We start from the raw sequence: 26,107 nt of genomic DNA on the forward strand, positions 1-26,107 counted from the left end.
TTGTGTGAAAGAACAAATTTTATTTTATGCATTTTGAACCATCTTCCAAACAAAAAGAGGGGAAGAACAAAAACAATAAAGATCAAAACTAAAAACAAAACATTTCAACTGAAAACAGTAGGGCCCTTTCCTTTCTTTCTCCCGATGGCTTGCAATTCCGAGTCCAGATTTATCTGTTTTAGTAACACTGTAGTGCAATGTCGTGATAGTTTGGAAACGTTTTTCTAGACAGCAAAATAACATAGCTTCACAATTCCTAGAATACAGCAGGTGGACGATTCCTATAGAAGAGGCTCCAAGTTTATGCAGGGCTTCTATCTCTAGAAAAGAACACTTTCCCTAGGTGTTTATCTGTGAATGATACGGGTCAGTGGTGCCATCAGTCAGTCTGAATGATCATTGTCATTGTCTGAACTGGCAGAAGGAGCTTCATGTTTAAACTGTTACGTCCAGCCTCTGCACAGATAAGTGTTGATTCAGGCTTTCTAACAATGCTGATTACATGGTATTGTGTTTGGCTGACCTGCATCAGTGGTTCTCACTCAGTCATCGGATGCTGTCACGCACACATGGTCCACCCTGCTTTTTTGGGTCCTGTCCAAGTAAGGTCCAACCATCCTTCACTCTACACGGGTCATGAACTGTGAGGGCAACAACACCCTTGAGGAAACAATGCCAGCATTTCCAGTCTGCGCTTTTTTGGGGGGGGCTTGTTTTGTTGCCAGCAGGGGTTTTTCATCAGCAAACCCCCAGGTGCCAGTCTGTAGAGGACTGCAGTCTGAGTAGAGAAAGCCAGTGACAGCAGATAGCTATACGCCATTACACTGATAGTGGCAACAGAAGCAGGAGCTCCATTTCCTAGGGTCTACATGCCCATTCCTAGTCCTGCCGTCCCCACTCCAGCAGTCCAAGGTCTTTGCATAACAGGTTCACTGCACAGGGTTAGGATTTTATTGAGCGTATGCAGAGCCCAGGAAACTTGCAGATGTCTCTTTCTTGTAGCTCTGAGCGTCCAGACTAACCGGTTAGCCCTCTGTTTGTCTGAAGCATGGACACGCATGGCTCTTTGCAGTGTGCCACGGCTCCAGCCCTGCTCTACAGCCTTTCTCGGGGCTGTCATGTCATCTTCAGCAGAAAAACAAGGACAGCGGTGAGAGAGGTGGGGCCTGATGACCACCACATGGGGGATCTTGACCCCCTGTGTCAAAGCCGGCGCTGTAGCTGCACACACCGCTTCCACAGAATGAAGTGGGAGTCCGCAGGCACGTACGTCAGTGCTGCTGAAGCAGGGGGCTGGGGGGGGGGGGGTGGGGCTGGCAGTGGCGTCAGTGTTGGGGGGTGGGGGGGGGAGCGATGTCGTCAAGGCCCGTTTTCGTTGTAGTGCAGGGAGAGGCCCCGGTCCCTCTGCACGGGCATGTAGGGCCAGTTGTAGCTGGACCCCGACAGCAGCATGTCCCGCAGCAGCGTCTCGATGGGCGTCTTGCCCACCAGGCGCACGAAGAAGAGCTGCTCGATGACGGGCGAGGAGACGATGCGCAGGGAGGGCAGCCGCAGGAGCAGCCGGCCGAAGCGGTTGGGCTGGCTGGGGTACTGGTTGCGCACGTACTCCTCCAGGGCGCACTGCGACTTCTCCTGGATGCTCTCCACGTGGGCCACGTCGGACAGACCCATGGCGTCTGGAAGCACAGAGGCAGAGGGAACAGACCGGGTTACAGCAGCAGCTCTCCACCCTGTCATTACAGCCAGACTCGCAGGTATTCCCCTGAGCCCATTCTGGGTCTGATGATCAAACGTCAGCACCTGTTTGAGAACCTCCCTGGGATCTGAGCTTCAGCTGCATTGCACTTGTACAGGAGGTGGTGCCCTGTGTCATAGGACCTGTGGACTGTGGAACACTGAACTTTGGTATTTAAGAAACCATGAGGAAGACAAACCCACAGGCAATGACAGTACACACCAGGGGGCGCTATACTGGCTCATTGTAATAAGCGTTGGTGGTCGTTAGTTACATTGATAGCCCCCGAGATGTTCATGAACACATGTTCCTGGGGGCACCATTTCTGTGCTTCTTGTTCTGCTGTTAGCAGATTACATCAGACAGTTGTTTAAAAGAGCAGCGAACTTCACAGGCATCCCACAGCTCCTGAAATTGAGAAGGGCAATCTCGGATTCCCCGATTATGAGCGCGAGGGGTCAGTCAGGGTCATTCCAGCCACCTGGGAGAGCTAGAGGAAACTGGACCCCCCCTGCAGAACCAAGAATGCTGATTATGGGAGTATTCAAGACTGTGTCATTGCCATCTGTGTCTGCGCGTCATTGGTTAGTCGACTGCTAAGAGCTCGGCAGCTAGTGTCAACAGTTTGGGAAGCAATCCGGGGATAGATTGAACCGAGTGGTGTTTGGAAGATGTTCTGACAGCTGTACAACCGCAGTGGGCTAATTCTGAAACCAAGGACAGAGGGCAGAAATTTACAAACTTCTGGGAGGGTTGGCGCTTGCCAGTAGACATACTTTCCACTCTCTCAGCCCTTACCTCCCCCTTGTCTGTTGTAGGAAGCAGGTCTGTTAAGGAATCAGCAATGACAAGGCCCTCTGAAGGGAACCGTTTTACTCCCACAAGTTTCCGTAAAAAATATATATTTTTTGGAAAGAATACAAGTCTGTTCAGGTCTGTCGGGTCAGATACAAGTCTGTCCAGGGTGGCGCCGTTTGCTGCCTTCCAGTGTCTCACACTGGGGCCCTGGGCTCAATTCTGGACCTGCGGTGCTGTCTGTGTGGAGTTTGCATGTTCTCCTTTGTGTTCCTCCAGTTACTCTGGTTTCCGTCCACAGTCCAAAGACATGCTGGTGGGTTGATGGGCTACTGGGAAAACTGGGCCTGGTGTGAATGTGTGTTTCAGTGTGCGTGTGTCCTGTGATGGACGGGCGTCCTGTCTAGGGAGTACCCAGCCCTGTGTGCATAAGATCAGGCTCCCCATTGGAAGAAATGGCTAGAAAATGAATGGATAAGAAAAAAGCAGGGGTGTGACCAATGTCTGGGCTCCTTGACCCGGGCTGGGAGTGGGGATAGTGGATTAGGCGGGGTGGGGAGCGTGCTGAGAGGGAAAGTGTTTGTCTGACCCTGTTAGCTCACACTGGCTAGCCCCAGCAGGGCTCTGCAGTGCACTGGAGCGGAGGTGAAGAAGATAGGCAGATCAGCTAGCTGCCCCTGGCTACAGGGGTTATGTAGGTCAGGGCAAGAGCTGGCGAATCCTGGTAGCTATTCCTCGTCATGTATAATTCAGACATTGTGGGGGGGGGGGGGGGCAAGGAGGGGGCTGTGTGAAGGGAGGGGGGGTGGGGGTGTAGCAGGGGAGGAGGCTGCTGCTGGATAGCAGGGCGAAGAGAGAAACAAGAGCCGAAAAGCATTCAGCAGTCTATTTGGAAGAGTGCAGGCTTCAGCAAGCACAGGCAAAACGTTTCTGACAAACAAAGGAAAAGAAGGATTAACCAGAAAAGCAGAGAATCAACCGTGCTGGACACCCCATGAATCTGGGTCTGCCCCCACAAGAGAAACCACTCTCGGGCTTTTCTGCACATTTCCTCTTAACTAGTTCATTCACGGCTGTCTCCTCTAGCCTTGCCCTGCTCCAGAGCTGTCTTCAGAGCCTTTACAGGTCTGTGGTGCAAATACCTGCAATTTACATTTTAAAGTCATACCTCTACAGTTTTTTAAAGCACTGCAAGGTTAAGATATTCATTATATTCAATTAACAGCACAAAACACTTGCTGCGGTAAGTTTAAAACATAGTGCAGATTATAGAACCAATTTGTAGTTGATATTTCTCTTCCCTCCTGTTTTGCACTTCACTGCTCTGAAGGTCACATGTTCTCAGTAATTCCAGGGGTTAGTTTCCCTGATTTCCAGCAGCACGAGACGCAGATTCTGGTGTAAAAGCCACCTCCACATGTTGGGCACATACTTGATGCCTTACTGTTAGGAACAGCAGACGTTGGAGGCTCCCAGAATATTTATATGATCCATATTTGGTCATTTTCAGCTTCAGCACTACAATTCATTCAAGCTTGTACACCAGTACAAGAGTCCCAGAGCCTGAAAAACGTAAAATGAGTCACTAAAGTAAAACTGTAGTGAATGACTGGATTCCATGTGTGCAGTTTTATTGATTCTGTCTCTCACCCCTCTTCCTTGCTATCCTAATGCACCATTCAACAGCCTTAATACACATCTGCACTACGCACTTTTCACATAGTCTACAGGTTTTATTTTTCTTTTAGTCTCACTGCTCTGTATTTATTTATTTTCCCACAACATATTTATTGTTCCTGTCGTCTCCATTGTGTGGTGTTTGTCTGTTGTACTGTGTGCGTCCTGAGAGATCAGCGTGATTGAGAATTCCACTGTACGTGTTACACATGGCAATAAACTACTCTACTCTCTATTCTACTCATTCCATCAGCATCTGCTTCTGAAAAAGGCCGAATCCTACAGGGTGGATGTGAGGAAGAGGCAGGAGGAAGATCAGTGAAGCACAGGCTTCAGTGTGCAATGGCTTCGCATCAAATTGCCCAGATACCCTTCCAGCCATGCCCTTACTTTCAGATTTTTGTTGTTCAATAATGCATCTCTAATAATGCATTGTTAAATAATGCATTTCTGTAGCTCTCTAGTAATAGTTTGACTATTGTTTCTTTTTGCCCATAGCTTTACCATACCCATGCTGCATTGCAATGAGAGTGCAGCTGCCAAGCCCTATTTCCCACAATGCTGTAGGACCTCCCTCCTCCACCTCACAGACGGAGCTTACCAGAAGTGAAGAGCACAATGGCCTTCAGGCAGGAGTACTCGGCCGTGTCCACCTGGAGGGCTTTCAGCTTCTCCACCTGCTCCTGGAAGACGCGGATGTGGTCCATGAAGGCCACCACGCGCTCCGCTGACATGGGCGAGGCGTGCAGGCCAGCTGCCGCCAGCAGGGGCGCCACGTGGAGGGGCATGGAGCACTGGGCCGCGTTGAGCACGAAGAGCTCGCTCCAGGACATCCGCAGCAGGGACACCTGCACACAGGAGAGATTGCAAGATGGGGTTCTACAATTTTCCCTTGTGCCATACACATGCTCGCTCTCTAAGCCATCAGTGCGGACGGTGATACAGCAGGGTTCCTACCACCCACTGCTGAAGTGCAGCAGCTATTTGCATGCAAGTGAAAAAGGTTACTCTCTTGGAAGAGACAGGAATGCTGCAGTTATTGCTCATTGTTCCTCAATGAACAGAAGACCTCAAGCAAGCACTCTTACACGGTGCTGATCCTGCAGCAGGATGACAGAAAAGCATGCGTTTAGCAGTACTGCTGCTGCACAAGGGTCTGATGCTCACTACCAGCTGGAGTCACTCTGAACATACAACCCACCCTTCGAGACCTGATTTATAATATGTGTTAAGAGATCACTTTATTGGCCATATACAATTGCTTGCATTGGGAAATTGTCTTTTCGCATACCCCAGCTTGCTCTCCATGAGACACACAGACAGAGAAGGAAGCTTTGAGTCAGAGCGCAGGGTCAGCCATTTTACAGCACCCCTGGAGCAGTTGGGGTAAAGGGTCTTGCTGAGGGGCCCAACAGGGTAGGATTCCTCTGCCGGCCGTGGGATTCAAACCAACAACCTTCTAGCCACAGGTGCAGATCCTTAGTCACAGTGCCATCGCCCTGCCCGTATACATTATATTACAATTTGAATAGGGCTATGGGCTTTTTCGAATTTGAAGTCAGCAACACTACCCCTATTCGTTTTTTTTGCTCCCCTAAGTATAGGATCAGTTGGGGCGGAGCGGCGGCTCTGTGGCTAAGGATCTGTGCCTGTGATTGGAAGGTTGCTGGTTCAAATCCTGCAGCTGGCAGAGGAATCCTACTCCATTGGGCCCCTGAGCAAGGCCCTTAACCCCAACTGCTCCAGGGGTGCTGTACAATGGCTGACCCTGTGCTCTGACCCCAAGCTTCTCTCCTTGTCTGTGTCTCATGGAGAAAAGCTGGGGTATGTGAAAAGATGAATTCCTAATGCAAGAAATTGTATAGGGCTAATAAAGAAACATTATCAGTCCTTAATCTCAGTTTAACTACTGAGCCAGGACAAGGTGGAAAAGGAAAGAGCCTTGCTTTTCTTCATATGTCAAACCTCTTTGTCATTTTGCACACTGGGAAAAGAAAAATCACGCTCACAGCAGGGCTAGCACTGCTTCAAGGAAAGTATGACATACTGCAAGCTCACAAGAGCACAGCAGTTTGCAGAGTCACTATTGCAGGACAAGTCAAAGATATCCTGGTCAGCTGAACCCTACTAAAGCAACAGGTGCATTCCTCAGTGGGCAGTCCCAAATTCAAATTGAATTTGATTGTAAAGCTCATGAAGACACTCCCATGACAGTGGGCAACTCTGCCACACCCAAAGACTGGTTCCCTGTGACAGAGTGCTGCACAGATTTCAGAGGGAGTGACATCACTCATGGAACTCGCTCAGCACGCTGAGCCCGGTGACACGCACACAGACAGGATGTGGCTCTATTTTTAAACAAGTATGAGCAGCGACTAAAGTAGCCAGACGGTGACGGGAAAGCAGTCTGTGTTTTCTTTCAGGACTGCAGGGGTTAAAAGAATCCTGTCCTCACCAGGCGCCTGCTGTTTTTTTATTTCTCAGCAAAAGGCTTTACAGCTTGAACTCAGATCAAAATAACATTCGCGTTTGTCTTTCATTTTGACAATCATATGATGTTTGTTTTTTTTACTTCGGTAACTATTGACACTACGCCAGCATAGGAGGGAGGTTACATATGGGAAGATAATTATTTAGCAAAAACACAATACATGAACAGCTTAAGAAATCCACACAAAAAGACTGGTTTACCTTCTTTCACAGAATGAAATTGGGGTGGAATAATAATAACAGCACTTTATTAACCCTTTACAATTTCTTGCATTAGGAATTTGTCTTTTCACAGACCCCAGCTTGCTCTCCATGAGACACTCAGACAGGGAGAGAGCCTGGGTTCAGAGCACAGGGTGAGCCATTTATACAGCACCCCTGGAGCAGTTGGGGTTAAGGGCCTTGCTCAGGGGCCCAACAGAGTAGGATTCCTCTGCCAGCTGCGGGATTTGAACCAGCAACCTTCCAGCCACAGGCGCAGATCCTTAGCTCGTTGGAGTCCTATTTTCTTAGACCACTCTGCCTGTACCTTAAGAGGAAAGCTAAGGGCTCTGTGTGGTTTAATTGCAAATGTAGGCGTGGTTGGCAGCATTTCTGGAAAAACAGAGGCAGTACGTGAGGGAAGGTGCTGGCCAGGGAAAGAGCGGCAGAGGGTGGCGGTCTAGGGCTCACCTGGTCTATGAGCTGCAGGTCGGGAAAGAAGGGAATGTTCTTGGCCCACTCCACGGCGCTGAAGAGCAGGCGGGCGGCCAGCTCGCAGATGTTCTCGATGCCCATCAGGTTGTTGGACTGCATGCACTGGGCCCCGTAGCGAGAGGTGGGATAGGGCTCGGCGCGCAGCAGCAGGGAGATGAAGCCGGACATGTAGGGCTGGCTGTTGTAGGAGTCCCCGCCGTTGGTCAGGTACTGGCCCGGGCTGGACTGGGAGCTGGACATGCGGCCCCGCTGGACAGCTGGGAGACAAAACAAGCAGAAATGTGGAGAGAGGATTTTAAAAGAGGCCAGCACAACAGAGGGCCCGGCTTTCAATGCCTGGGGTGCTATTTGTGTGGAGTGTGCATGCTTCTTTAGGGACCACATTTATAGAGATCAGATCACTTTGTTGGCCATATACAATTTCTTGCATTAGGAATTTGTCTTTTCACATACCCCAGCTTGCTCTCCATGAGACACACAGACAGGGGGAGAAGCTTGGGGTCAGAGCGCAGGGTCAGCCATTTATACAGCACCCCTGGAGCAGTTGGGGTTAAGGGCCTTGCTCAAAATCGAAACAATAAGACATGTTTTCTGGGAATGTGTAATAGCGAAACGTGTCTGGTGTAAATGTCAACAACTTTTCTGGAGTGTACAACCAGGGTTTTTGTTAACCTGTGAGAAAGGTCTGTTAGCATGGAAGAGTACAGAACAAAGAGCAACAGTGGATTGGCTGTTAATCAGCATTATTAAACATTTTTTGTGGTCCGCTAGGTGCGCCCAAATTAAAGATAATATGAAAAGAAGAGATCAAGATGTGTATTGGAGAATTTGCAATGAATTAGAAGTACGAATTAAAAGAGACATCTTAAGATGGAAGTTCCACGCAGCAAGAGATAAGTGGAAGGGTTTCATTTCTTTAGTTTCTGATTCGGGTGTACATTGATTGTCTTGCTTGTATTCTGTATAATGATTTCTGTGTATGATTTGGTTTTGTATTTTCATAATAAAACAAAAAAAGGGCCTTGCTCAGGAGCCCAACGGAGTAGGATTCCTCTACTGGCTGCGGGATTTGAACCAGCAACCTTCCAAGCACAGGCGCAGATCCTGTGAACATCCTGAAGTCAACATCGCAGTTCTTAAGTCAGTTGATTATTAAGTTTTTACATTATTTAACACTTGAGGTGATTCCTGTGGACGATGCTATAGCCTGCCACGTCCTGGTTTGACAGGCTTCTGTTCTTCGACCAAAAGCAATGTAATGAGGCAAACCGAACAGGAGGAAAAATAACAAGAGCTCATCCAGCACAAGAATGCCCAGAACAAAACAGACAAAACCATAGATGGTGAAGTAGGTTTACTGCTTTCTTCCTCCTACTGTACCAGCACTGACCTCTTCAATTGCTGTACAGAAGAGCCAGCCCATGAATGAATAATGACTACTACCAGGCATCACACATTTTCCTTTCTCTGCTACAGATGGTGTTGGATGGAGGAGTGGGCACAATCTGAATCCTTTCTAGTATGACCTGAGAGCAAATACACTTGGAACTAAAGCTTACCTGCTTAATAAGCTGGGATTATTAACCTTCTGGAATGACAGCAGTTCAACAACACTGGGCTAGGGTAAGCTGCCTCTAGTGGCTCCAGTGCTACCAAGGGCTTCCATCCTGGGCTACAGCTTGCTGTCCTTAAGTGGTAGGCTTCAGATTGACATTAGATGCCATAGAAAGGAATGTGACTGGAATCTCTCTAGCGGAATGAGTGATTTCAAACCTAAATCTTGAAAGCTAATGCATTGTACTTACAGCAGCAGATTGGTATAACCGGTCCTTAAGGATTTCAGAGGCTATACTGTAGAAGTCAAAGAAGTAATTAATTACTGAACTGAACTATTCATCTGGATAAAAATTAAAAACAGAGATCCCAGCAAAGTCTAAAGTTTTCCAGGTGTAAAGGGGTTCAGAAATTATACTGTAACTCCCATAAACGTCATTCATTCTTCAGGACATAAAGTAAAAAGGTGTTCTTTAGAAATAGCGATATATTTTCGAATAAAGATTCAGAAAGGAAGATTTTATTTTCAAGGTTAGCAGTTGATGCATGGAATAGCTTGTTAGGGAACAAGTAAAGGTTTATTCCACTCTGAAAAGAGAAGAAAAGAAGCACACTGTTACGGCTGTGGAGCCTTCTTCAGGCGTTAGTGAATTTAGAACTGCAGTGAACAAATAAATAACTGTAGAGCGGAGTATGTTATGTTGCATAAATGGTTAAATATTTTTCAGGTGATCTTGTACAAACGCCCTGCATTTTACTGACACAACCTCTTCATCCAGTTCAGGGTCACGGGGGAGCTGGAGCCTATCCCAGCAAGCAATGGGCACAAAGCAGGATAGACCCTGAACGGGACACCAGTCCATCACAGGGCAGACGGACTCAGAGTCACACACACTCACACCAGGGCTAATGGTTCCTGAAGCCTCCCGGTATGTCTTTGGACTGTGAGAGGAAACTGGTACACCAGGAGGAAACTCAGAAGAATAAGGGGGGAACATGCAAACTCCACACAGATAGATCCCCAGGTCTAGAATTGAACCCAGGGCCCCAGTGCTGTGAGACAGCAATGCTGCCCGCTGTGCCTCTCCAACCACTCTTATATGAACATATGAAGCATGAACTACGTCATATTTTAATTAAATGCAGGCTTCCCCTTTTCAAATGTTTATATTTAAAAGCCCACCAAATACTGGAATAAAGCCTAAAAAGCATCTACAAAATGTCTGAAGAGGCAAGCCAGCAGCCATATCACCCTGCAGTTCACAACTGGCAGCCCAATGAAGCTCAGCAGGTGGGAGCCTGGTCAGTACCTGGATGGGAGACCTCCTGGGAAAAACTAAGGTTGCCGCTGGAAGAGGTGTTAGTGGGGCCAGCAGGGGGCGCTCACCCTGTGGTCCACGTGGGTCCTAATGCCCCAGTAGAGTGATAGGGACACTATATCGCAAACAGGTGCCGTCCTTCGGATGAGATGTAAAACTGAGGTCCTGAGTCTCTGTGGTCATTAAAAATCCCAGGGTGTTTCTCGAAAAGAGTAGGGGTGTAACCCCGGTGTCCTGGCCAAATTTCCCATTGGCCCTTACCAATCATGGCCTCCTAATAATCCCCATCTATGAATTGGCTTCATTACTCTGCTCTCCTCCCCACTGAGAGCTGGTGTGTGGGGAGCATTCTGGTGCATCATCCAGGTGGGGCTGCACACTGGTAGGGGTGGAGGGGATCCCCATTATCTGTAAAGCTCTTTGAGTGGAGTGTCCAGAAAAGTGCTATATAAGTGTAAGCAAATATTATTATTATTGACTCCAGAAGAGTCTGTATTGAAAATTCTCTGAATGGCGCTCATCTGCTCCTGCCCGCCACGCCCACTGCCATCTCAGAGACTTGCGTGCTCGGTGCCTGTATGTGGGTGTGCGTTCTTCGTGCTTTTTCCTTCCGCGCGGACATTCATGCAATCGGCCTCTTCCAGCTCCACCCCTGACCTGAAGCACCAATCGTTAAATAACAGATCTCCAGACAACCTCCCTGGCTTGCTTTGCGCTGAAACTGCTTTCCTTCCTTTCCCTGCTCCGGCTTTCTTTTTGCCCTTTATCTGAGAACAGTTCTATTTTTTGTGCAGGTACGAACCACAGAGCGAGCTGATTTGCCCTTCAGTCAGTAGGGAATTTGACAAAACACCCTAATGATCCCCGCCTTCGACAGGAGTTGAATCCCCTGACTGCGACATTAAATTGTTTGAGAACAATGCACATCTGCTGAGGACAACACACAGGGCGATAAAAGAGAACAGCTGATTAAACACCACTGAGTCCCCCAATATGCCTCCTGTCGCCTTGCTGCCAGAAGCAACAAGCCAGCACAGTCTAAGCCTCTCTAATAGGAGACATTAGCAGAACTGACAGATACCAAAAGGTTGCAGCAGAAAGTTGAAAGAGTGGCACAATTACAGCATCCCTGCAGGGCTGGATGGATCGACGTGGCTACGGGAGTTGTGGGGTGGGGGTAGGGAATTAAACAGGAATCGTCTGAACAGGAGATCTGGAGCATATTCACCACTATAAATTAATTCGCCCTTTTATTCAGAAAGCCCCTGTCCCCTGAGTGCTCCCTGAATAAAGCTAATGGCTTTCTCTTTGCACATGCCTGCGCACTTGGCTTCTTGCCCTGGCCGGGCAGTCAGATGAGTTCCAAGAAGAATGCAGACATATAAAACTACCATGTTAATGCCCACTTTCCAACAGGGATGGAGTCCTGCAGGGTCTACAGCTGCTGGTCAATCGGTACCTGATTAAGACGTAAAAACTAGTGACGTTGCTTCTTGTTGCTGTGATGAAGCGATTAAGATCAGAGACCAAAGGAAACCCAGGGCACTGGCAGAGGTATGAGAGCTCCAGCTGACTGCTCCTGCTTTCCGGAAACATTAAGAAATATTACGGCTGGTAACTTAACACAGCAGTCCAAGAATTCAACCTGAGCTCTTGTTGAATATCTCTCGCGGCCTAGGCATCTCTAACATGCACAGGCAAGTTGTCACCCACACCCACAAACAGCATCTAAAGCATCCAGCTCTCAGTCCTGAACATCAGAGCGAGGCAAAGGTTACTCTGCAAGTATTTCTCAATTCCGGTGGTCAATATAGAGACCAAACTGGCTAGATAGGTTATAGGTTCTTGGCATAGGAGAAAAGTATTATCTAAATCTGAGATGCGGCATAGATGCAAATAAAAACTTCAGAACATAAGAAAGGCTACGAACGAGAAGTCATTCAGCCTACTGTTAGTAGCAATAGTTAGCTTTCTTAGCAATAGGCTTCAACAGTATGGCTGGGTAGCTTGTTCCAAAGTCCCACAACTTTCTGGGGAAAGAAATACCTCCTGTTCTCTGTTTTAAGTGCATTTCCACCTAGTTTCCTCAAATTCCATGTGATTTCCAAAATCTGAAATCGTGACACAATATCCCTTTTAGCAGACTGTAGCATTAGCACATTATAGCTTGATCCTGTCCGATCTCAAGATGTGAGCAGTGTTGAGCCTGGTCAGTAATAGCACTAAGTATTAAGTTGCTGCCAGTAGGTGGTGGTGTTGGGCCTGCGGGCAGCACCCTGCTTTCTGACCAGAACTGTCATTCTGGTACCACAGTGCTGTAGGAGCTGTCTTTCTTTGAACAAGATGTTAAACTGAGGTCCGGAATTCACTGTATTTGGTCATCATGATGCCTTGTCACTGTTCCTAAGAACAGGAATCTCGATGAAATGAAATGATTAAATTCATTGCTCTAAGTAACTAGGAGGGGTGACTTCTCTCCTCTCCCCCTGACCTGCTCTGCAGTGTGGCTGCTGTGTCACCCAGAGGCACCGCAGTGAGCAACCCCATGTACAAAGTGTTTGGAGATTCTATTGAGCCTGGATAATATACATATTATATTCGAACAGATTATTGTGCCTTTGTAGTGATGTGAAAAAGAAACTTCTGACATGCAGTTGTAGCCTAAGTCTAAGATACCGCATTTTTCAAGGAATATAAAAGTTGAAGCAATGTTCCTCCCGACTGATTGATAATGGTTATGTTTTTCTTTTAATATTTTCTGAATAAAAGGACCCAAAAAACTTTATTCTTGGTAATGAGCCCTTACTATTTCGCTCTTACTATTATCCTATACATCCACTAACGGACAGCTATTCAGCCAAATCTCTTTCAAATCCACACCATTCTAGCCTATAAAGGAACAAGTAATGGGTTTATTCCATGCTGACGCAGGTACCCACCTGAACCAATTCTAGCCTATAATGTTGGAAAGTTAAAATGGAGGTCTAGGTGAACTTCAGGGCTATGAGTCGGTATTGGTTTAACTTGGTGTACATTTTTCATAGCATTTGTGTGATAACTGGGATTACCGTACTAACTGCTACACAATCTGGTGCTCAGATACTACACAGTAGCTAATATTAATGGCCACGCCGCAGTGTGTACATCACTATCCAAACGCAATCTAAAATCGCAGTCATCAGTGGCAGTATAAACTGAGATTCGTGGGTCATACTGACTACAACATACACAGACCCCCAATTTAAAAGTTTTCATCTGTCTTCTTCGCTGACAATGTTAGTTACTACAACGTGGGTTAGGAGAAGAGACAAAAAGGCAAAGACAAGCAGAGCCTGGCAGCCACAGTGTGTCAAGCAGGGCTGTTTCCTGAAGGGGAGCCCAGTTCATGCCAGACATGCGCAAGGGGGGTCAATCTAGTGCTGCTGATTAACGCTGACTTTCAGACTGTGGGAGGAAACTCATGCAAACTCCAGTGAGACCTTTATAAACTGAAGCGCCACTTAACAATACATGACATGAGAGTAATGCATGTCATGTACAGCTAAATAAGGAGCAAAAGAAAGGCCATGAGGAATATTACATCGAAAATAATGAAAGGTTTTTTTCCGCTAAAAAAGCAAGAATTAAGGCTGAAATAAATTACACCCAGAATAATAAGAGGAAACGTCTAGATGATGAAAGGGAAACAGCTGATGTATGACAGTAATATTTCACTCAGGTGCTTACCAGGGGAGACTTCAACAACAGCCCCAAGGCTGAGGAAGGACAGAGTTCAGTACGGAATGGGCTTAGAGCAGACGTGGCAGATACTCGCAGCCCTGCACATAAACACCTCACCGGGGGTCTTACGGGCTTCAGTCATTTTCCTTAAGGAAACGAGAGGCCTAACAGAACTCTTTCTCAAGTCAGTCTAATACCTACCGCTCACAAAATCGCTCAGGTAGTGCCCATCCATAAAAATGGTGACAAAACTGAACCATGTAATTAAAAAAAACAGCCATTCTTACCTTTATAACACGTAAGGTTAGGGAATCAACAATTCAGGGGGTCACAGAGGAGCGGCATGCTATCCCAGCGAGCGATGTAGGGTACACCCTGGACAGGACACCAGCAAGTGCGAGACACACACTCTCAGAAGCCACGTACCCTGCCAGTAGGATGCCCGGCCACTCTCTGCCACCATGTCTTTGGACGGTAAGAGGAAACCAGATCGCTGGCAGGAAACCCACACAAACACAGGTAGAACATACAGACTCCACACAGACAGCACCCCAGAGCTCGGATTGAGAACAGGGATCCTAATCTCTGTGGATATGAAGCATGAATTACAGGAGGTCTCCACAAGAGTGGCCCGAATGTGATTATAAACTTCTGCACTGGAGAATCGGGGAGGAAAAAAACTTCAGCTACCATCTCTTTTTTTATTTTCTGCCAAGACTCACCGTGTTCTTTGCGTTAATGAGTTATGAACTACTCCCGGCGGGTCGTGACGCACTCCAGAAGGAGCGTGAAAAGGCGACGACTTTTCTTTAAAGCGATGAAATTGGTATTTTCGAGGACCAACCGCAGCGTGCGTGTCGCGCAGGAGTACAACGGCAAAAGTAAAACGTCGAGGTTAAGCGATCTCAGGTTTCCAAGTAGAGAAAGACGTTATATAAATCTGGAGCGGCCAGGGAGGCAATTCGGAAATTAGCCGCTTGTACGACATGTCCCTTAGAACGCCGATGAAGATAGAAAAGGAAGCTGTTTTGACTTTTTTGTACCTACTGAAAAAGTATTCAGATTACTCGGCGCGTACAATTCCTCAACCTTTCTAGTAAAAAAAAGCGTTAAGTCTGCAAGCCTTACACGTAAATCTATTGCGAATCTGATTTTTAAACCTCTCTCCTCCTTTCAGTTTTCCAAAATGTACACTCCTAAAAATCTAGTTCCCTTTAATGGATGGAAGAAACCTTTTTTTTTTTACACAAACCCATTTTAATGCACTTTAAAGTGAAATAACGCTGAAGGCCCAGATTTGAGGCAAACCAATCCCCAAATCCACAACACGGGCAGTCGGCAGATGGCTCGCTTCCTAGCCCGTATCCCCAAACCGCATCATTGTTGAGGATAAACCATAACTTCGTCACACGCGGAGATTAACACTTGACAATCGGGGCCATCAGTGTCGATCAAAACCCCGCCTGCGCCCCTGACACATGATGGTTAACTGTCGCATCGGGCGCTCTGCCCAAAGCGTTTCATTATTAATGTCGCGTCCATTGACCTACATTTCACAGCGCTGGAGCCGCGACGCTGGGAGCACGAGCGAGGCACGTGTGCGAGTGCGGCCGGGCGGTCTCTGTGCACCGGCAAGACATGAATAAGCAATTCAAAAACGGTGGCTTTCGTGCCTGCGAGGGTCGATCTTTCTTCCCTTCAGATTGCAAGACAAAGCCCCCGCACACAAACTGGCTAACTCGAAGGACTCGCGCTTCTCAATGTCTTTCGCCGTCATCCCAAATATTTTCCGCCGCCGACAGACATTACGTTTCTAAAACAAAAAAAAGTCTAACGTTCAACCAAACCCACGTGGAATTTTAAGAATGAAATAGTTTTTTCCCCCTCTTCTTTTTTCTCTTGTATCCAGTGTTGAAATGATTGGAACCATTGTCACGAAATAAATATGTTTTCGTTCTTTCGCAATTGTGTACGTGACAAAAAAAAACTGCCTTTTGTTGGGGTTTTTGTAGTCTATGGGACACTTCAGCCTCCTCCAATTCACAGACAGACAGGAAGATGCATAGTAGAGGGACAGATCCAGACGCGATACACAAAAGGATGGGCAGAGCTTGGAGAGGCGATGCTATCATTTCCCTGAAATCTTCCTTGCAGAAGTCAGCGGATCTGTCAGTGGGGAGGGGGGCTGGCCATTGCGCCCTCAGTCTTTGTCCGGTGGTCGCCGGGAGAAGGCGGCCTTTTGTCCGGAATTAAAGTAAACAATAGAAACCCGCACAAAACCCTCCACAAAAACAAACTTGCCGCAAACTGGGCGAGTTTGACGTGGACCGAATTACAGGGAAGAGGGAAAATTCAGGAAAGAAACACATTTGTTAATCACGATTTTTTTTTGCGGTAAACCATTTTAAGGTTCACGGCTTCAGACTCCCACACAATTTCTAGTCTGAGTCAGTAGTCTCTCACCCGGTATCCTATGTCATTTGACATCGTTTTCAAAGGTCTGTTCTCATGTATATCTGATCTCAAATACACAGGATCAAGCGATGTTGAAATATGGCAACGTAGTCCGTAAGTGAGCCTGCTGCTCAGACCAACTAAGTCTTGAAAAACTTTCACATGTGACAATAGTATATAAACCAAACCTGTGGCGCACGGCTCGTAATACCTAACAGAGGAATTTCGCCAGGGAAATGCTGTCACCTTTAAAGGAGGATGCATTACTGTGATGGAACAATAGCCGCCTGTAACTGGCCATAAACCCTCAGAATTTTATCAATTGCGTTTGCACGGAGAGCTGAGAATCGAAAACGCTCCATTTGGCCACTAGAGGTGTCGTAGGCTGAAGCGCTATAGACGAAATATCCTGCACCGCGCGCCCTTCGTCTTTGTTGTGCTGTCTGACGAACGCGACAGTCGAGTCCTTGCAAAATATGAAGTCGCTGAATCAATACTGAACAATACATGCCTCTGGTGAAATCGGATACTGTCAAACAACAGAGTTACGGGAAGCCTTTTTTCCTATTTTTTTCCTTAAGGATGTTTAAAGCCAAACATTTATTTTTTTTAAATGACATATTACTAATATTTCACATAAGATTACAATGGACTTAATGCGGTCTCAACGGAGCCTTCAACGAAACATAAGAACATAAGAAAGATTTGGAAAGAGAGGAGGCCCACTTGATAATTAGTAACTGAGTGATCTGAAAGTTCCGTTCAGCCATAACTTAGATCGACTAATTCAAATAAATCTGATCATTCTCCAGGCACGGGTTACTTCAAACATAAAGTTTGCTAATGGTGGTTTTAAAAGCGGACTTAAAATTTCCCCTTCTACTGTACTAACGTACCAAAAAAGAGACTGCAGTAATCAATAACTGCAGAGTCATTATTTAATAATACTCTCCAATCTGGGGATCAATAAGAAATGCTAACATTGCTAACAGGACTGACAAGAAATCCAGGAAATTGTATTTGTTTCTACTTTTTTTAATAATGGATTGTTTTGCACACTAGATTACCAGAAAACATTACTTTTCATCTTAAATGAGTAACAGTTAATGCTTAGTCTTCTGTATGGATTCAGAGCTGGTTAAAGCAGAGGGGAAGAGAGATCATGACCCTGTTAAAGATACTCTCATCACAACTGTCGCTTTAAGTGTTAGGAGATCTTGAACAGGTGAGTTTCACTAAAGTGTGGTCAAGCTGCACATATTTGAACTGTTCTGAATACGTTGAAACACAAATCTGGACATTCCATCCAATTCCTAACTGCATCATAAAGTCCAGGGCTGTGGGAGAGCTGGAGTCTATCCCAGCAAGCAACAGGCGCTAGGTGGGGTACAGCCTGGGTGGGACACCAGTCCATCGCAGGGAATACACACACGCGAACATGGTGAGAACATGCAGACTCCACCCAGACAGCACCCCAGGTCTGGAAGAGAGCCCAGGGCCCCAGCCACCCTGCTGCCCCAATCTGGACCATACAATGAAAAATGCCGAGCAGTGGAGGCATTGCTCGTGGGGGACAGACTGAGGGTCCAGTCCTGGTGTGTCTGCAGGTTTTCATTCTGGCTCATCCCTTCACCACTCCAATTAGCCACTTACGGGCATAATTGGGCTCATTTAGCAGCTTCACAAGCTCTTCACATGCTGCAGCTTTACAGAGAGAAAACCTACAGGCACACCAGCCCTGAAGACACCAGACTGGACAGTCCTACTGTAGAGACTACAGTACATCCTACTTTCACTGATTGCAGATGTATCTGTAGATCCTGTGCTGTTTTTGCAGTAGGTGGCTTTCCACCATTTTATTTTGTTTTGGCTGTGTGCATATATACGTACCTCAGGAACTACAATCAAGCACATCGTTGCTCGGAGACACCCACTGTCTCTTGCAGGACTGGAGCGGACTGGTTTCCCATTGCCAGACTCCTCCACAGCGTCCTGTTACTGACATACTGCCAACTAGCGGACGAACGAGGCGTTACAATCCTCAAGACCTCTCTGTGGCAATACTCTGTAGGCTGTATTCTTAATGTTGTAGCAAAAGCAATGCTGGATTAATAATGCGCAAGGAGACTGGCATGTAAGTAATTCAGTGCCAAGAATAGCGAACCTACGCATGCCACCGAATCCAGTACCTCTGCCATACATCGCTTCAATTTATGGGACTCAGATCTTTTTGCATGGTCTCATAATGCAAGAAGGTGCTTTTCTGACTGTTAACAATATGTACTGTAAGAATCATCTTTTGAAGATGAGTGGTTCATGTGCCTGACGCGTATTTCGGGTTTTTCGAGTGCGCTTAGTAGGTATGTATCAACCCTGTCGCGGAGTGCCTCTTGCTGCGTGTTCTAAAGTCAGTTTCAAACAGAACCTTTCCTTCCATTTTTACCGTTTCCTTGGCGTTAAGTATCATCCACACAAATGCAAGGTGACGCAAAAATTCCTATTCACTGGATTCACGGGGGAAATCAGCTACCAGCTTCTGTCTCTTAGTTAGTTTAATTAGTTTAATGAGCCTAAATATATAATACAGCGTTGGGCAGACTTTCGGTAAAGTCACATGTTTCAGGGTTGAATTCAAACAAGTTGATAAGCTGAGATTGCGTATATTTGGCTCTTTAGCGTTAAAATGTTTCTGAACGATTACCCATGTGAACTTTATTTTAAGAAAACAGGTATGGCACCGATTACTGGCTTCTTGAAAGCTTTATTCTGTAACTAAGATCAGAATCTGAGCTTCCCTAATCCACTAATTGCTTAATTTTATCATGGATCTACTAAGGTTACTAGACGCTAATGGAAGTAAATGGGTGCGTTCCTGTGATGTCTTAGAATATATCCATGATTAACGCTTTCACAGAAACATAATCACGTACTGTTTTGAATTACGTCTCGAACAGCATAAACCTACCCTGGGATGATCTAGTTCATTACGGAAAATGGCCCCACTTAAAAAAACCGAAAGGCTGTGAAAACTGCACATCGTGACGAGTTAAAGTCACAGGCTACATCATTTTCAAAAAGACACCGACGTTTAAAAAAAAACAATGAACTATAATCCAATTTATGCTGCATTTTTTTGCGGCACAATTTAGATCTATGGCTTTCCTCCACGGTCAGTATATAAATAATACTTTTGCATTATAACTGGACAAATCGGTTGTCACATTTCCGTCGGGAAGAGAATTCACTGCGTGACCTTGTTTAGCCTACAGAAAAACTGCTGAAGCAGGGAGCAACATTTAGTTGTTACAGTAACGTTTTCTTTCGCTTCATGGGATCCGACATGAGCAAACGTGTTCACTTTTTTTCACTGCTCATTTTACAGTAATATTCGACATTATTGTATTCTATCATGTATAGTTTCCAGCTTTTCTGTGGTTAATTGTGTTTGTTTTCGGGGATGATGCTTGAGTGGGGAAGAATTAAAACGGCAGTCGCCTTTTGGCGCGATACATTGAGTTCTCTGAATAAGATTAAATTAATCTGACAGTTTGCTTGCTTGTTCTGCTAACGCTGTTGCTGAAAAATTAACTAGAACGGCTTTATGAATTGCTTCAAATGTCAGACTAGTTAAACCAGTAGCTCATAAATGGATACTTTCTGTATCTGTAAATTAAAAAAAAACGTTGTTTTTAAAATCCTTTCAAGTTTTAAACTAAGTCACAATCTGTTTTTTTTGTATTATGATAATTGTATTAAGTATGATAATACTCTTCTTGATGTGTTTGTTATCAAATGTGGTGGTAGGTGTCGGCCGAGTCCGAATAAAAGTTCCATTATTAAAGGTTTAATAATTTATAAATAAAATAATGGATGTTTGAGGGAGTCTCAATAAAAAGACTCATCTCTTTAAATTTGACAGATAGAACATATCTTCACTCTGCAATTGCATCTTAACGGATACACATACTTCAGCTTTGGCACGCTGTGATGTTACTGATTGAAAATATGTTCGAGAACAGTAATAACAATCCTTACACTTATAGAGCGCTTTTCTGCCCTCTCCATTCAAAGCGCTTTATAGGTAATGGGGACTCCCCTCCACCAGCACCAGTCAGCGAATGTCCTTGTTTCGCCAAGTGAAAGGCACCGCATGTCTTTGTTTCTCAAGCAACGTTAATTAAGCAACGAATCGTTTGTTGGTTTCATAACATTGATCTAAAAGTTTACTCTTTGCCAGTCGTCATGCCGTTTGAATAACTTGTGTCTTTTAGCATAGGAACAAATCTTAAAGGAAAGGGCAAAATAATATGTCAGAACAGGTGTAGGAATTAACGCATATACAGTACGTTTTGCCCTGTAACCGGTATTTAAAACATCTGTAGGTTTTGCTGTCTTGTTTAACCGTGCCTCCACATTCGTAATCAATAATCGAGTTTTTTTTAACACGGATCTGACAATGTTTTATGTTAAAGGTCACAAATGTATCATGCGCCAGGTGTTCCGAGTTTAATCAGTTATAAAATGCCTGAGTGAACGAATTCGCCCTGTAGTATTTTACGTGGGCTTTTAAAACAATCAGATTGCGGTCAACTCTGGCCCGTCTCTCCGTAAGCCTTTAAAATCAGCCTGTTACAGACTGCTTCAGCAGAGACACGGGGAACAGGAATATCTTTCAACTGAAAGTACGTTTAAATGAGAGAAGGACCTGACCGTGATAAAAAAACAAACAATTATGGACATCTGCTACTGTATTGTAGACCTTTTTGACATTGTACAGTCGATTTGTTTGACTGTGATGATACATAACCTATGGATTACATATAACTTTAAGGCGGTACAATCTCTTAATGTGCCGCGGAAATTCATTCCGCTTTCATCTCAAGTTGATTTTAAGGGAGCAGGACTGCGTATAAGGTTTTAATACGTGGTGGAACCAAGAAGGTTTCGACAAAGCCAGAAATGTCAATTCCAGAAGCCGCAGTAGATCCTTTGCAGTTGATTTTAGTCTGTCTTTAGTTGGGGGGGGATGAGTTTAAATGCAATGGATTAATGTTTCCTGCCTAAAACCAGCGGCTGATTGTGGTAGCATCAGGTGAACCTAGTAATTACATACGTGTAAGACAATGCTGATGTCAAAGACCTTGTTTTCAATGCGTGCATGGAGGACAAAGATGTCACACGACGGGCCGTTTTCAACACCCTAACCCCAAGAGCTGTACTACACTAACCAGCGATTCTCAAACCGGCGCACTCAGTAAACTTTTTTATTTTTCTTACGTGAGGCACTGTTATACCTGTTATAGCTCCAGATCTTCGTAGCCTCTGCTATAGTCCAATGTATTTTTTCCTTATAAAAACAAGTATTGTTTGATTGAAACAAGAAACTGCAGAAGGAGACACCATAGCAACAATTCCACGATAGATATGAATGACAGATTATGATGAAATTGGTACTTTAACCATTTCAAATAGAACTGTATGTGTGATCAGTTCCCTGTTTAATTGTTGTGTCAGTCTGGCTTAATAGTCATTTGGGGTCGCGAACGTTTTCTAACTTCTGTGAACTGATGTAACTAATGAATCAATCTTACAGGTTTCTTTTCAGGTTCGCGGAGTGTCTTACGAGAATGCAGAAGCCATGAATTATGACAATGCATATCTGTGTCCATAAAATCCAAGATAATATCCAACAATAATGTACAAAAATACTTTTGTATTGAACACTTGGTTTAGATGGCCTTCTACACTTTCTGTGAACAATACACAAACTTTCTGTCTACTGATAGATGTGCGTCGCCCTTGATAAGACTCTTTAAATGATTGTCGGTAACAAACTAAAACAGATTTTATTTTGCAAAGGTTCTTTCGCGCAAATTTGCAACGCAAGACTCTTGACAATCCGGATAAACGGGAGGGTGTTCAAATTGACGCAAACGGCCTGGTTAAGCGCGACACCGGGAAATCTAAGCCTCTCAACCACTCCGTCCTACACGCGTGTCGGCACTGTCCCCTCTTTTCACAAGAATTGCCCAGCCCGTGATCACTCGCAGTACATACAGCAAAGTCGGGCTGCGGAGGAAGAACACCGCATCATTAATACGAGCACAAAGGGGGCAGATAACGTCCCTCTTGTGGACTGAGCGGACCGCCGAGAGAAGGCTCAGGCACTGCTTGTGTGCCTTCCTTCTTCGGGGGAAAAAAATGTAAATGTAGCTCATATAACCACCACAGGATTAAGACAGGTTTAACGTTTACACTTTTTTCGAACTTTTCAGGGGAGGCCCAGACAAAGAGAATTTTTATTCTGGGGAAACGGCAGATAAACCAACCTGTGAAAATAAACCTGATCTCCCAGATTCATAGTCATATTCTTAAAAACGTCATAGCCAATCTTTAAGCTATAGTTGCTTGACTACAGTATGTACCGTGCAGTGTATACGGATATACTGTTTTAACATTTTCTGATGACTTCAGTCATAAAAAACTTTTTCCCCGAGAACCCCATGCTTAATTTTAAGGTTTAGTCCCGTAGAGTTCTGCGTAAAGCAGATGAACTGTATTCTGTATTGTTTCTACGGGCTATACGCTTCACACGCCACCCTAACGTTTTGTGTTTGTCAGCTAAGTCGATGTAGCCGCGGCAGTAGGAGCAGAGCGGGATGGATTTAGGCGACTGAACTGGTGACCCACCGCGCAGCCCGGACTCACCCTCCCTCCTCATTCCGACTTTCAGGCACTTCTTGAGGCGGCAGTACTGGCACTGGTTGCGGTGGTGCTGGTCGATCGGACAGTCGCGGTTGCCCCGGCAGGTGTAGCTCAGGTTCCGCCTCACCGACCGCTTGAAGAAGCTCTTGCAGCCCTCGCAGGTGAACTGGCCGTAATGCTTGCCGCTCGATTTGTCCCCGCACACCATACAGTCCACGTTGGGGATCTTGTCTCCGTCGGTTCCCGGGGTGGAGCCGGAGGGGGTCCCGGGCGCCTGGATGGGGGTGCCCCCGGGCTCCTGGCTACATATCTGGAGCTGGGTCCCAGGCTCCGCCGAGATGCTTTCTTGCCACTGGTTTACTACCATTGCCATGCTATGCCGCGCTTTAATCTTAAACAGGACACACTCACACACAGACTGGGAAGAGCTCGCGAACCGCGCGGAGGTCTGGGGGGCTCGAAACAGCAGCGCGCGCTCCTCGCTTCATCCAGACAAGAAGCTCGATCTATTATTGATACGAGGGGATCGACTCGATCTTTTTTTTTGCCCTTTTCCAATGTTCGAAGATTCCAGGCCGAATCGTGGGAGGGGAGTCTGAAATCGATACCCTGGCAATCGCCTACATATGCTTGTGCGACTTTCTTGCGAGAATCCCGAAGTCAGACACAAAGATACCCCCTAAAACTTTCTCAGCGGTACAACACGTCTCCGATCACAGCAGCGGTGTTATAGTTACGTTCTCTCCTACGGTAGGCACAGTCGTCTCTGCCCCCTGTCCGTGTCTTAAGTGTGATGACGAGGATATATTTGAAGATTCCATTCCTGTCCCTTTCTTTAGAAGAGCAACATTGCGAGGCGGGAGGTTCCCCTTTTCCGCTGAAAAAGAAGGAGATGTCAGTGAAAATCGCTTTCGTGCATTGTCCGAGAACGAGCTGTGGAGTCGACTGACCGGCGAAGGGAAAACAGCCCGAGTATCTGCAAGTCCAGTTCAATAATCACGCGAGCTGGCTGAAAAAACAGTTCTGGTCTTTCCTTTTCTTGAGAACAACACAACGGCTGCCTGTTGAGGTTCCTAGGCAGCGCCTAGCAATACGCTTAATTGCCGCTTCGACATAAATTCCTTCTCAAACTAATGCACACAAGCTGCAGGAGAGCGTTCCTCGGACAGTCACATGTACGCAAGATGACAGTTCAAACACGGGTTTCTCTGGACAAGAGGGAGCGTCTTACTCTTCAAGAGAAGGAAAAACAAATCCATAAACCAGTGATGTCCCTCGGGTTATTATGGATTTGACGAAGACAGGAAAAAACACAACAAAAGGGCTACAAGTCAAGAGCACTTCACCCGCTGGCTGTCAGATCTACCACTGATCTGCGCGACCAGAAATCCCCCGAAAGTGACACTGGACAGCCATGCGTGCGCGCACACCGAGGGACACCTTCCTTATTTGAGCATGCCGCCCATATAAGGACATGCGCTCCTTTCTCAGGGCTCGGGGGTTCCCAAAAATTGTCCGCCCGTGATTGGCCGGGAGCACCCAAGGGGGCGTGGCTTCTCCCGCCGAGCTCGATAGCGTTGCCCCTTGCCTCCCGTCCATTGGTCAAGACGGGCTATTAGAGTACTTTTAAATGTCCGCTTATTTGCCCGGACGGGTCCTAAAACTTGCAGGGTTCTTTGCTGTCTCCTGATGTCTTTGTCGGACGTCTTCGAAATCTTCGTAATCAAGAGGCATCCCCCCTCGTGAGTCACATTAACCACAGGACCAACAAGTTTAATAATAATAATAATAATAATAATAATAATACCGTGCGGTATCATTAACGTTGCTGTTTACAAACAATAGTAAGATTTCTCCTCTCCTGTTCTCTTTCAGTAATGCTACCCTGTCCGCTTAGAAAAGAGAACATACTGCTTTGCTGTTTCCACATATTTTAAATATATATTTATGAATTTTATTAACCTGGGAGGTGGTTTGTGAAATCCTCTTATACCTGCGCGACATCGCTAATATAACGTCTTAAATCCCTCGTCTTTCAGCTGAAGGCATGATGCTTTTTTAAACCGTTTGTAGCACAATGATAACTTAATTGTCTACACACTTTCCTCCTCTTGTTCCAGACGCTTCCAAATATGTCCAAACGGCGGCAGAATTTCCCACATTAGCGGTACAGGGTGAGGTACAGGGTGAAGTTTGTGGAAGAAGTGTTCGCTCGATTGCTCGAACGGCACCATTAGCGCCGAAAGGGCAGCTCTGGCTGAAAGTGTTGGTTTTAGCAGTTTCAGAGTGCGCGTTAGAAGGCTTTCCAGCAGTACGTGACACCTTTAACTTGTGTAATGACCTCCTCAAAACTGTTTGTTTATGCGCCCGTCTTTTAAACGGACCACGTTTCAGGGATGAGTTCCTTTCCCAGCTTGGACAAGACTTGATTTACGGCTTTTAGGATTCTCCTTGAAAAGAAGGAACATTCGCAAGGGCGCAGAAAGTCCCGTGCCACATATAGGAAAACCGTGGGTGGGCCTCTTGTATTCGTCCATGAGTCCTGGAGAATATTTAGGAACAGAACTCTTGCGTTTAAAGAAAAACCAGTGTCGAATTATTAGAAATGATGGCAATCTTATCAAGTGCCATTAAACCCACCGTTATTGAACACAGTACTCGGGTACCGAATAATTCTACCCAATTTCAAGCGCGGTCAATGTGGTCCGTAGGACACGGGGTTCTGTCTCCGTTTCCAGATCTACAGCCGATTCGCAAAGTTTTGAAACATACATCCCATGACGTTTCAAAGTCTATCGCTTAAACATATGTTGACCTTAAGCACAGAAATGCCACCAACGTCCTGAGTTATATCAACGGTGTTTTTAGTAATAACACGATCGGCTATAGTAGAACTAATAATGAAACGAACAATACAGCAATATTTGTGAGATATTTCAAGAAACGCACAGAAGAATTTAAT

At 45.9% G+C, this 26,107-nt stretch overlaps 1 protein-coding gene across 1 annotated transcript; it reads right to left on the reverse strand.

The window, feature by feature from the left end:
- Positions 1-24,520, reverse strand: nr2f5 (nuclear receptor subfamily 2, group F, member 5). The gene is made up of 4 exons (XM_088905805.1): positions 23,149-24,520; positions 7,370-7,650; positions 4,809-5,055; positions 1-1,676 (listed from the first exon to the last, which is right to left on the reverse strand). The coding sequence occupies exons 1-4, from the start codon at positions 23,516-23,518 to the stop codon at positions 1,360-1,362; spliced, it is 1,215 nt and encodes a 404-aa protein (XP_088761931.1). The 5' UTR covers positions 23,519-24,520; the 3' UTR covers positions 1-1,359.
- Between the last annotated feature and the right edge of the window lie 1,587 nt (positions 24,521-26,107).

The sequence above is a fragment of the Atractosteus spatula genome, chromosome 25, assembly GCF_055471065.1.
Source record: "Atractosteus spatula isolate fAtrSpa1 chromosome 25, fAtrSpa1.hap1, whole genome shotgun sequence".
NCBI classification, from domain to species: Eukaryota; Metazoa; Chordata; class Actinopteri; order Semionotiformes; family Lepisosteidae; genus Atractosteus; species Atractosteus spatula.